The sequence below is a fragment of the Callorhinchus milii genome, unplaced genomic scaffold, assembly GCF_018977255.1.
Source record: "Callorhinchus milii isolate IMCB2004 unplaced genomic scaffold, IMCB_Cmil_1.0 Scaffold28, whole genome shotgun sequence".
Classification (NCBI taxonomy): Eukaryota; Metazoa; Chordata; class Chondrichthyes; order Chimaeriformes; family Callorhinchidae; genus Callorhinchus; species Callorhinchus milii.
Window position 1 is genome coordinate 4560063 of NW_024704769.1, and position 13382 is coordinate 4573444.

The 13382-nt window shown below is 52.8% G+C and overlaps 2 protein-coding genes across 2 annotated transcripts in view; both read left to right on the top strand.

The window, feature by feature from the left end:
* The first annotated feature begins 6209 nt into the window (after positions 1-6209).
* Positions 6210-13382, top strand: part of LOC103187833 (V-type proton ATPase 116 kDa subunit a2) — a 23923-nt gene continuing 16750 nt past the window's right edge. Inside the window, exon 1 of the mRNA XM_042344444.1 lies at positions 6210-6302. The gene's annotated coding sequence lies outside the window, so the exon portion shown is untranslated. The remainder of the gene's footprint in view (positions 6303-13382) is intronic.
* LOC121851011 (V-type proton ATPase 116 kDa subunit a2-like) overlaps positions 6399-13382 on the top strand; it is a 7174-nt gene continuing 190 nt past the window's right edge. Inside the window, 14 exon segments of the mRNA XM_042344429.1 lie at positions 6399-6473; positions 6751-6885; positions 7311-7393; positions 8108-8201; positions 8357-8489; positions 8492-8568; positions 8992-9142; positions 9306-9445; positions 9559-9725; positions 9914-9989; positions 11874-11992; positions 12715-12842; positions 12845-12921; positions 13226-13345. Of these exon segments, the coding sequence (XP_042200363.1) occupies positions 6399-6473; positions 6751-6885; positions 7311-7393; positions 8108-8201; positions 8357-8489; positions 8492-8568; positions 8992-9142; positions 9306-9445; positions 9559-9725; positions 9914-9989; positions 11874-11992; positions 12715-12842; positions 12845-12921; positions 13226-13345 (1575 nt within the window).

The following is a 13382-nucleotide window of genomic DNA, read 5'->3' on the forward strand; positions in this document are numbered from 1 at the left end:
AAGCTTTGTGTTTCAGACTGCACTGCCTCCTGTCCCAGAGAGGATTGATTTCAAGGTCCTCACCTTGTATTCAAGTCCCTCCACTCCTCTACACCCCCCGACCTCTCTGACCTCCTCTCTCCTCAAAACAGTACCCGTTGCCTTCGTTCCTCCGGGTCTGGGCTCCTCCTCGTCCCCCGAGTCCTCCACTCTCAGCGGCTGTGCCTTCAGCCACTACGCCCCGAGGCTCTGGAACTGCCTTCCTCACTCCCTTCCCCTCGGACCCCCCCTTCCTACTTTCAGGTCTCTCACCTTCCCCCCCCCTCCCCATGGCTCCCCCCCCCTCCCCCTGGCTCCCCCCCTCCCCCTGGCTCCCCCCCCTCCCCCTGGCTCCCCCCCCCTCCCCCTGGCTCCCCCCCCTCCCCTGGCTCCCCCCCTCCCCCTGGCTCACCCCCCTCCCCCTGGCTCCCCCCCCCTCCCCCTGGCTCCCCCCCTCCCCTGGCTCCCCCCCCTCCCCCTGGCTCCCCCCCACTCCCCCTGGCTCCCCCCCCCCCCCCTGGCTCACCCCCCTCCCCTGGCTCACCCCCTCCCCTGGCTCCCCTCCCCCTGGCTCCCCCCCCTCCCCCTGGCTCCCCTCCCCCTGGCTCACCCCCCTCCCCCTGGCTCCCCTCCCCCTGGCTCCCCCCCTCCCCCTGGCTCCCCTCCCCCTGGCTCCCCTCCCCCTGGCTCCCCCCCCTCCCCCTGGCTCCCCCCCTCCCCCTGGCTCCCCTCCCCCTGGCTCCCCCCCCTCCCCCTGGCTCCCCTCCCCCTGGCTCCCCCGCTCCCCCTGTGAGTGAGGTTTAACGTCTCCTCCAAAGGACGGAGTCTCCCCCCAGTGCTCTCTCTCTCTCTCTCCATCCTGGACTTTGAGCTCAAAGTCCCCGACGTGGTGGGGGGGGGAACGAACCCACAACAATGGCTGTCGAGGGAGATAGCGAGTGACTGAACCGCTGAGAGCCTCCTGTGAGGATGTGGGGAATGGCAGCCAAGAAACAGAGTCACAACCAGATCAAAGGTTATTGTTTAACTCGGCCTTCGTCATGTCAGCCTCAGCTCTGATGTGGTCTCAGGTAGTGACCAGGCCTTGTGTCCCCACCCACCCGGGAACAGACATGTCCTGGTGTGTGTCCGACAATGCCCAGCGACACTGCCTATTTTGGGTTAGATTCTCAATGATATTTACAATGTTATTCTCTACAGTATTGTTCCCTTTGGCGACTCTGACTCCCCTGTGTTTCTGAGCTGTCAGCAGGAGGTGTACTGAGTGCGACCATTCCAACAATCTCTCTCTGGATTTCCATTCAGTGGTTAGAGCACTTTCTCTCAAGCGAGAGGACCTGTTCCAATTCTGACCTGTGCAGGTCAGGTCGAAACCTCAGGCAAGTTTCCCTACTCCGCACACACTCACTCCTCTGTTTACCAGCAGTGAGTAGGAATCCGGTTGTTAGTCGATTGGCAGATCGCTTTACGGAAGTAATAATTCATTCAAAAAAGTAATAATTTGGTCACTTCAATCCACGACTGTTTGTGGGGACACTGCTGTGGAGGGAGCGAGGACGGGGTAAATGGTCAGGGTGAGGGGAGGGAAGGGAGGTAGCGAGGAGGGGGTAGAGTCGAGAGCGGAGCTGAAGGCTGAAGGTCAAAGAGAAAGGTCTTGAGACCGGCCTTGAAGGAGGAGAGGGAGGAAGCGGCGAAGGCACTGGGGGATAGAGTTCCAGAGCCTCGGGGCCGAGAGGCTGAAGGCCCGACCACCGATGGTAGGGCGATTGGGGCGGGGGATGTGGAGCAGACTGGAGCCGGAGGAACGGAGGGTACGGGCAGGTACGTGGGGGATAGTAGGTCAGAGAGGTAGGAGGGAGCGAGGCCGTGGATGGCCTTATAGGTGAGGATGAGGATCTTGAAATCAAGTCATTACACTTTACAATATATTGTGTGAAGCGCTTTGAGACGTCTCGAAGACTTGATAAGGCGCTGTATCAAATCCAAGGATGATTATTATGTGAAGGTGGGATGAATGTAAATCCCAGTTTAGTTTGGAGACACTTAAGCACAGTGATGGATTTCTGCGTGTGTCACGCAAACAGAGATATTACAATAAACACGATTGAAGCTGGTGTTTCACTTCCCGTTTAGATGTGAGTCACTCTCACAAGCTCAGAGTCTGAGTCACAAGACTGAGGTCACAGGCTGAGGGCAAAGGGCAGAGATAGAGACACAAAGAGAACGGCGTTGGTTAATCATAAACAATAATAATCCTTGTATTTGTTATTGCGCCTTATCACATCGTCGAGACGTCTCAAAGCGCTTCACAAGATACACTGTAAAGTGTAGTGACTGTGTATTCGGTGAGTGAAACATGGCAGCCAATTGTGCACAGCAGCGTCTCACAGACAGTCGTGGAATGAGTGACCAAATTATTATCTTTTTTGAAGGGATTATTACTCGTGGAAAGCGATTATGCAGTCACTACACTTTACAGTGAAGCACTTTGAGATTCTCGAGATGTGATAAGGCGCTGTGTCAGATGCAAAGATTATTATTGTTGTTATTTGAGTGTCAGAGTGGAGGGGAAATTAGGGTCTATGGACCAGAATTGATTTTGTGGTGGAGAGGGAGGTGTCGCTTTAAGGGGAAAGCATATGAGAAAAGCGGAAATAGGGACTGATCCAATGAGAGAGAGTGTGAGAGGGACAGAGAGAGAGAGAGAGAGAGTGTGTAGAGGGACAGAGAGAGAGAGAGAGTGTGAGAGGGACAGAGAGAGAGAGAGAGAGAGTGTGTGTGAGAGGGACAGAGAGAGAGAGAGAGAGTGTGAGAGGGACAGAGAGAGAGAGAGAGTGTGTGAGAGGGACAGAGAGAGAGAGAGAGAGAGAGGGGACAGAGAGAGAGAGAGTGTGAGAGGGACAGAGAGAAGTGTGAGAGGGACAGAGAGAGAGAGAGAGAGAGTGTGAGAGGACAGAGAGAGAGAGTGTGAGAGGGACAGAGAGAGAGAGTGTGAGAGGGACAGAGAGAGAGAGAGTGTGAGAGGGACAGAGAGAGAGAGTGTGAGAGGACAGAGAGAGTGTGAGAGGGACGGAGAGAGAGAGAGAGTGTGAGAGGGACAGAGAGAGAGTGTGAGAGGGACAGAGAGAGAGAGTGAGAGGGACAGAGAGTGAGAGGGACAGAGAGAGAGAGAGGAGAGAGTGACAGAGAGAGAGAGAGGGAAGACAGAGAGAGTGTGAGAGGGACAGAGAGAGTGTGAGGGAGATAGAGATTGAGACATAGAGTGATAGAGTGAGAGAGATAGAGAGTGAGAGAGGAACAGCAAGTTTCTGTTTAGTGAGAAAAGCGGAAAGAGGGAAGGACTGAGTGTGAGAGACTGGGGGGCGGTGGGGGTGTGGGGGAGGGGGTGGGGGGAGGGGGAGTGGGTGGGGGAGGGGGGGGCAGGGGGGGGGTGAGAAATACAGAGAGAGAGGAGTCATAGAGACTGTGAGAGGCAAAAAGTAAGATATTGAGACACGAGATTCATTGCAACAGAGAAGAGGAACCGAGAGATTTCCTTCATTGTGAAGAGAGAGACAGACAGACAGAGACACACACACACAGAGACAGACAAGACGCGAGAGAGACACTGACAGAGAGAGAGAGAGAGACACGACAGAGAGAGAGAGAGACACTGACAGAGCGAGAGAGACACACACAGACAGAGAGAGAGAGAGAGACACACACAGACAGAGAGAGAGAGACGCACACAGAGAGAGAGACACACAGACAGAGAGAGAGAGACGCACACAGAGAGAGAGAGACACAGACAGAGAGAGGAGACACAGACAGAGAGAGAGAGACACACACAGACAGAGAGAGAGAGAGACACACACACAGACAGACAGAAGAGAAGGGGAACTGAGATTTAGACTCAGACAGACAGACAGACACAGACAGGGGGGGGGGGGAGGGAGGGGGTGTTGCAGTGAGGATGGGGTCCCTGTTTCGGGGGGAGACCATGTCTTTGGCTCAGTTGTACCTTCAGTCGGGATCCGCTTATCATTGGCTGGCTGAACTCGGAGACATCGGGTTGGTCCAGTTCAGAGACGTGAGTATTTACTGACCCCCCTCCCCCCCCTCACCGTGATCACACCCACACACACATACCCACACACCCACATACCCACACCCTACCCACACACACCTACACACACCACATACCCACACACACCCCACACACCACACACACCCACATACCCAACACCACAACCACATACCCACACACCACCACCACACAACCCACATACCACCCACCACACCCACATCCACACACACCCACATACCCACACACCCCACACACACCCACATACCCACACACACCCACATACCCACACACACCCACACACACCACATACCCACACACACCCACACACACCACATACCCCACACACCCCACATACACCACATACCCCACATACACCACATACCCACACACACCTACACACCACCCACAGACCCACACACTACCACACCACATAACCCACACACACCCACATACCCACACACACCCACACCCACACACACATACCCACACACACCTACACACACCCACACTACCCACACACACCCACCCAAACACCCACAGCACACACACATACCCACACACACCACCACACACCCATACCCACACACACCTACACACACCCACATACCCCACACACACCTACACACACCCACAACCCCACACACACCTACACACACCCACAACACACACATACCACACCACCACACACCCACACACACCCACAAACCCCATCCCACACACACCCACCTACACCACACCCACCTACACACCCCCACATACCCACACGCACACCCACATACCCCCCCCCACACCACACATACCACCCCCACACACACACATACCCCCACACACACACACATACCTACACACACACCCACCACCACATACACACACACCCACACCCACATACACACACACCCATCTACACACACACCTACACACTCACATACCCATCCACACAACCACACACACACCCACACACATCCACACACCCACACACCCACACCCCAAACACCCACACAACCCCACATACTCACACACACACACCCCCACACACCCATCCACCACACACCGCCCGCCACCCCACACACAGACACACACACACCTATACACAGGGAAACCTGTCCACCGTGATCAGCCGTGTGTCTGACCCACATACCCACATGTTGTGGTGTCTAACATTCACTCCAATAACAATAATAATCCTAACTCTGACCCAGCGCCTGACACCATGTGCTTCACAGCAAACACTGTAAGGTGTAGTGACTGTGTCACTGTGTGTTTTCAGCTGAACGAGAACGTGAACTTGTTCCAGAGACGCTTTGTGGGGGAAATCCGTCGCTGTGAGGAGCTGGAGAGAACCCTGTGTGAGTGACTCTCACACTCATTCACACTCACACTCTCTCACTCTCTCTCCTCTCACATCTCACTTCACACTCTCCTCACTCTTCACACCATCTCATCTCTCACTCTCACACTGTCTCTCTCTTACACTCTCTCACTCTCACACTCACTCTCACACTGTCTCTCTCCACTCTCCACTCTCTCACCATTCTCTGTCGCACACTGTTCTCACTCTCACACTCTCTCACTCTCACACTGTTTCTCACTCTCTCGCACTCTCACACTCTCGTACTCTCACACTCTCACACTCTCTCTCACTCTCAGACACTCTCCCACACACCGCTCACAGTCTCACACTCATACACTCACACTCTCATACATTCTCTCACACTCTCTCGGACTCTCACACTCTCACATGCATTCTCATTCTCTCTCGCACTCTCACTCTCTCTCGCACTCTCACTCTCTCTCTCCTCACTCTCTCACGCTTTCTCTTTTACGCTCTCTCTCACACACATTCTCTCACACTCTCTCTCATACTCCCTCACACTCTCACATACTCTCACACACTCACACTCTCTCTCACTCTCACTCACACTCCCTCATTCTCTCTCACACTCCCTCACTTTCTCACAATCTCTCCCTCTCTCTCTCTCCGCAGCGAGCCTGGGCAGGAGGTGCATCGTGCTGGGTTGAGGCCACGGGTGGATGAAGAGGACGATGTGTCGGCTCCGCTCCCACGGGACCTGTTGAGGATTCAGGAGGGAATCACAGCAGCTTCAGCAGGAATTGGGATCAGGTGACGAAGAGTCGATCGTCGCTGGTGACGAGGCTCAGTGACCTGCGACAGCACCGAGCAGTTCTCACTGAGACACAACACCTGCTGGTCAGAGAGGTAATCAATAACCAATACCGGATCAGTTTACACTGATCAGTGATCAATGAGCTGAGGGTGAGTGTGACCAGTGATTGTGTCACAGATGGCGCTGGAATGCCTCTCACAGGGCCCGACCAGGAGGAGACCAACAGGAACCAAACCCCGGCTCAGCTGCCCAGCGAGACTCAGGTCAGTGTCTGTCTGTCTGTGTGTTGTGTGCGCGAGTGTCAGTGTGGGTGTGTGTCAGTGTGTGCACGGGTGTGGTTTGTGTACCAGCATGTGGGTATGTGTGTGAGGGTGTGTGTGTGGAGGGGAGGAGGGTGTGTGTGAGGGTGTGTGTGAGTGTTAGTGTGGGGGGTGTGTCAGTGTATGTGAGTGTCAGTGGTGGGTGTGTGTGGAGGGGAGGAGGGTGTGTGTGTAGGGGGTGGGGTGTGAGGGTGTGTGGGGGGGTGGGTGACGGTCTCTATGTTACAGTATAATCTCGGGGCTGGTCGGACCCGGTCGGGCTCTGGGTTTGGAGCGTTTGCTGTGGAGAGTTTGTCGTGGACACTTCATCATCCAATTAAGCCCCCACCCCCAGGAGCTGCCAGACCCCCACACAGTCAGTACGCCCCCACACACACACACCCACACACACACCCTCACACCCCCCCACCACACACACAAACCCACACGCACACATCACCCACACACACCCCCACACGCACACAATGCCACACACCCCACCCACAACTCCACACACCTCTCACGGTCTCTCATTCTCTCACACATTCTCACTCTCACACTCAACACTCTCTGTTACACATTCACTTAATCATTCTCACACTCACTCACACTCTCTTACTCACTCTGACTTACTGTCACACACTCTCACTCTCTCACACACTCTCACTCTCTCTTACACACTCACACTCTCACGCACTCTCACTGTCTCACACTCACTGACCCTCTCACTCACACTCTCTCTCTCTCTCTCACACACTCTCTCACTCACTGCCTCACAGACTCTCTCTCTCTCTCTCTCAGGGCGAGCCCAGCAGTTGGACCGTTTTCCTCATCTCGTTTTGGGGTGAACAGATTGGGCAGAAAGTCAGGAAGATCTGTGATTGGTCAGAACCCGAGTCTGACCCCAGCCCTAAACCCCCAAACCTAACCCTGACCCCCAGCCTCACCCCAACTATCTCTGTGTCACACTATCAGGGATTCCTCCCCCTCAGCTCCTGTTAACCCTGCAGCCAAAGCCTTAACTAACTTACTAACTAACCAACTAACTAATGGGGAGAGTGGTCCTAGCTGGACAAGCAGTGGGAAAGCTTGGGCAGACAGCACTCTCTCTCTCTCTCTCTCAATGGGAAAGCTGGGCTCCCCCCCCAAGCCTTGGCTCTGGCCAACCTGCGTCTAATACTCTCTGGAATTAGGTAAGCAGGGGGCATCCCTCCAGGGGGAGAGAGAGAGAGCGCACACATTCCAGTCCAACAATCCATCTCTGGGATTTCCGTGTGGGTGGGATTTGAACATAAGAACATAAGAACTAGGAGCAGGAGGAGGCCATTCGGCCCCTCAAGCCTGCCCCGCCATTCAATAAAATCATGGCTGATCTATTCTAACTCCACCTACCCACCATGTCCCCATATCCCTTAATCCTTTTATCCAAAAGAAATTTATCAATCTCATCTGGGGAATTCTCAGCTGGGGTTGGAGTCTTTTAAACAACCACCGGGTTAATAATAATAATAATAATAATAGGATTACTGTGTGTGTCAGACACCCGATGGCAAAACAAAACCTCTCTCACACATACTCTCACGTTCTCTGTCTCACAGTTTTCACTGTCACCTCTTCCCGTACCCTTTGACCCCAGATGAGCAAGAGGAAACCCTCCGTGACCTGGAGATACGAACCCATGACCTTCAGATGGTGAGAGCGGGGTGTGCTCACACATTCACTCACACACTGTCTCACATACTCTCACTCACACTGTCGCACTCTCACACACTCACACACACTTACTCACACACTGTCTCACACACACACACACTCACTCTCACTCACTCTCACTCACTCTATCACAGGTGCTGAGCCAAACAGAGGGTTACCTGGCTCAGGTGTTGGAACGCACAGTGAAGGTGATACACACCTGGTCCCTCAGGGTCAGGAAGATGAAAGCGATTTATTTGGTTCTGAATCAGTGCAACTTCGACGTCACGGCAAGTGTCTGATCGCTGAGGTTTGGTGTCCGGTCTCTCAGCTCCACCGACTCCGCCATGCACTGGAGGAGGGCTCGGTAAGAGAGGGAGTGGGTGAGAGCGAGTGAGAGTGAGTGAGAGAGAAAGAGAGCATGTGTGAGAGAGAGAGCATGTGAGAGAGAGTGTGAAAGAGAGCATGTGAGAGTGAGAGAGAGAGCGAGAGACTGAATGAGAGAGATTGGTTGGGGTGGTGAGTGTGTCACTGTGTAACTGTGTCACTGTGTGTGTCACTGTCTGTGTGTCACTGTGACTGTGTGTGTGTGTGTCACTGTGTGTGTGTCACTGTATGCATCACTGTGTCACTGTGTGTTGCGTGTGGTGTCACTTGTGTGTTACTGTGTGTATAACTATGTTATTGTAGGTGTGTCACTGTGTGTGTGTTACTGTATGTATGTTACTGTGTGTGTCACTGGGTCTGTGTGCGTGTGTGTGTCACTGATTCTGGTCTCTGCCCCTCACAGCGTCGCAGTGGCTCCTCTGTCCCCTCGTTCTATAACGAGGTGCAGACCCTCCACACTCCGCCCACACTCTGTCGCACAAACAAATTCACCGCTGGCTTCCAGGGCATTGTGGACGCGTACGGTGTCGGCAGCTACCAGGAGGTGAACCCTGGTGAGTTGTGTGTCAGCCTCATCCTCCTTCCCTTCAGTCTCTCTCTCTGTGTGTCTCATTCTGTTCCTCCATCTCATACTCTCTCTCACACACTTGTTCTCTGTCAGGGGGCTGTAGCGGGAGCTCTGTGCTGTGTCTTACCCTCTCTCTCTCTCTCCTCCAGCCCCTTACACCATCATCACATTCCCCTTCCTGTTTGCGGTGATGTTTGGGGATGTGGGACATGGAGCGCTGATGTTTTTCTTTGCTCTGTGGATGGTTCTTGAGGAAAATGATCCCAAGGTCAAATCAGCAGAAAACGAGGTACGTCTGAGTCCCCGACCCCCCCCACTCCCTGTAGTCTGTTTCTCACACACACACACACACACGCGCGCGCACACACACGAGCAGTGGTGACCTGTGACCTGTGACCTCAGATCTGGCAGACCTGTTTTGGGGGTCGGTATCTGCTGCTGCTGATGGGATTGTTTTCGCTTTACACCGGCCTCGTCTACAACGACTGTTTCAGTCAATCGCTGGCCATCTTCCCCTCGGCCTGGCATGTCAGCCGCATGTGCAGCCACGTCGACAACCAGTCCTGCTGGTGAGTGTGTGAGAGAGGGAGAGAGTGTGTGAGAGAGTGTGTGTGAGAGAGAGAGTGTGAGAAAGAGTGAAAACGAGAGTGTGAGAGAGAGAATGAGAGAGAGAGTGTGAGAGAGAGTGTGAGTGAGTGTGAACATGCAAATCTCTCACTTACTCTCTCCCACCCCACCCAACCCGCCCCCCTTGCAGGTTGCTGGTTGGGAACCAGTTGGACCCTAACATCTCGGGGGTGGTTCAGGGTGTTTACCCGTTTGGTATCGATCCGGTGAGTTTGGTGCCTGGTTACACAGTAAATATATCATAATAATAATCCTTATCACGTCTCGGCGACGACTCAAGGCGCTTCACAGAACACACTGTGAACAACAACAACACATTACATCTACACGGCGTCTTTCACGTCCCAAGAAGCTGGACAGTCAGCGATTTGGAAGTGTAGTGACTATGTGTTTTGTGGGCAAAACGCAGCAGCCAATTGCACACAGCGACGTCCCCACAAACAGTCGTGGATTAAGTGACCAAATTCTTATATTTTTGGAGGGATTGTTACCGCCAGAAAGCGATCCTCTAATCGACTCACAACTGGGTTCCTACTTACTTGGAGTCCTGTAGCTCAGTGGTTAGAGCACTCGCTTTGCAAGTGAGAGACCTGAGTTCAATTCCAGGCAGAGGGCGAAACCTTGGGCAAGTTTCCTTACTCCACACAGAGCCTAATAATAATCCCTCCAAAACCCAAAACAATAATAAATTGGTCATTTTCATTCAATGACTGTTTGTGGGACATTGCTGTGCGCAATTGGCTGCCGCGTTCGCCCATAAATATACAGTCAATTCACTTTACAGTGTGTTCTGTGAAGCGCTTTGGGACGTCCTCCTGACGTGAAAAGCGCTAATCAAATGCAAGGATTATTATTATTACATGGTGTCCTGTAGCTTAGTGGTTAGAGCGAGAGGACCTGGGTTCAATTCTGGGGCGGGTCAGGTCGAAACGTTGGGCAAGTTTCCTTACTTCACACACTGTTTACCAACAGTAAATAAGAACCTGGTTGTTAGTCAATTGATGGATCGCTTTCGGTGGTAATAATCGCTTCAAAATAATAATAATTTTGTCACTCATTCCACGACTGTTTGTGGGGACGCTGCTGTGCGTAATTGGCTGCTGCGTTTCACCCACAAAATACAGTCACTACACTTTACAGTGTATATGGGAAAGATCAGGTAGTTTGCCTCTGCCTAGTAAGAGCAGTGAGTTGCTGTGAATTCATTCTTCCCTTATCTCCAGGTCTGTTCTCCTGGTTGTCTCGTTCACCAGCATTTTGTTGCGTTTGCTTTGTGTTTTATTTTACTTTTGTCGTAAATCATTGCTGTTTGGCAGAACCTCCATGACCCCATCACTCCCACCCTCGCCCACCCGGTTCCACTGGCTCCTCATCCCCCAGAGGATACAGTTCAAAATCCTTGTCCTTGCCTTCCAAGCCCCCACGGTCTGGCTCCTCCCCACCTCTGTGACCTGCTAACCCCATATCAACCTGCCCGTTCCCTCCGCTCGGGGGGCTCTGGCCTGCTCCGCGTCCCCCATCACTGGAGGTCGGGCCTTCAGCCTTCAGTCACCCTCCTACCCCCACCCTCCCTGCCCTGCCCTCCACCCCTCAAAATCTCTGACTGTCCAGGGGGAGTGGGGCTAGTTGGGGTAAGAGTGGGGAGTGGGGCTAGTTGGGGTAAGAGGGGAGTGGGCTAGTTGGGTAAGAGCTGGGAGGGGGCTAGTTGGGGTAAGAGTGGGGGAGTGGGGCTAGTTGGGGTAAGAGCACGGGAGAGGGACTAGTTGGGGTAAGAGCGGGGGAGAGGGACTAGTTGGGATAAGAGCTGGGGAGGGGGGCTAGTTGGGGGAAGAGCGGGGGAGTGGGGCTAGTTGGGTAATAGTGGGGGAGGGGCTGGGTAGAACCTGTTTCACATGATGGGCCTCCTGTAAGATTCTGATTCTCAGCGGCTGAGAGGAGTCGGAGTTAATATTATTATTAATATTATTGCCAATATATTATCGTTATTGATAATACATTATTAATAGATTTTTATTGTTTTATTATTATTGTTATTATTCGATTATTATTGTGATGATGTGATGAAGATGAAGTCTGTTCCTCATTCCCAGATCTGGCATTTGGCCATAAACAAGCTGAGTTTCCTGAATTCCTTTAAGATGAAGATGTCGGTGATTCTGGGAGTCGTTCACATGACATTTGGGGTCACTCTTGGCTTCTTCAACTACATGTGAGATCAACCGCAGCTCTCACTCACTCACTCACTCACTCACTCACTCACTCACTCACTCACTCACTCACTCACACACACACACACACACACACACTCTCTCACACACTCACTCACTCTCACTTACTCACTCTCACTCACACTCCCTCACTCACTCTCACACACTCTCTCTCACACACACTGTCACTCACTCTCATCCTCACTCACACACTCATTCTCACTAACTAACTCACTCACTCACACACGCACACTCACTCAGTCACACGCAATCATTCTCACACACTCACCAACGCACACACGCACACTCACAGACGCACACACACACTCACTCGCTCTCATTCACTCTCACTCACACACCCAGTCACACTCATTCTCACACACTCACACACTCTCACACACTCACTCACACACACTCTCCCTCACACTCACTCTCTCACAACTCTCTCACTCTCACACTTTCTCTCACTCTCTCACACTTTCTCTCTCTCTCTCTCACACTCTCTCACACTCTCATTCTCACCCTCTCACACTCTTTCTGACTCACACTCTTTCTCTCACACTCTCGTCCTCTCTCACACTCTCACCCTCTCTCACTCTCTCTCACACTCTCACCCTCTCACACCCTCTCTCACACTCTCACCCTCTCACACTCACTCTCTCTCACTCTTACCCTCTCTCACTCACTCTCTCACACACTCCCTCACACACTCTCTCTCACACAGACACAGAAAGCAATTTGCGTTGATAGTCTTGGTGTTGTTGCCGGAGCTGGTTTTCCTGACCTCGCTGTTCGGGTACCTGCTGTTCCTGGTTGTGTATAAATGGCTGCGTTACTCGGCCTGGGATTCAGATGTTGTCCAAGTCTCCTCGTCAACTTCATCGACATGTTCTTCTTCATGTCTCCCAGCTCTGAGCTGTACCATGGCCAGGTCTGTGTGTGTGTATGTGTCTGTGTGTGTGTGTGTGTCTGTCTATGTGTATGCGTGTTTGTGTGTTTGTATGTGTGTTTCTATGTGTCTGTGTGTGTATGTGTCTGTGTGTGACTGTATTTGTGTGTTTGTGTGTGTGTGTCTGTGTGTGTGTGTGTGTGTATGTGTCTGTGTGTGTCTGTCTGTGTATTTGTGTGTCTGTGTGTGTGTGTCTGTATATCGATGGGTGCTTCTCCTTCTCTGTTTTTACGTGTCAGTGTGTGCCTTTGCGTGTCTCACACCCTATGTTGTTGATGTGTTCCAGGCCGTGGTACAGAAAGTGCTAGTGGTTCTAGCTCTGATCTCTATTCCCGTTTTGCTGCTCGGGAAACCTCTCCTCCTGTACTGCCAGCACCGAGCACGGACACACAGACATCGCTTCCTGGTAAGCACTACACACACACGCAGCCGCAACACACACA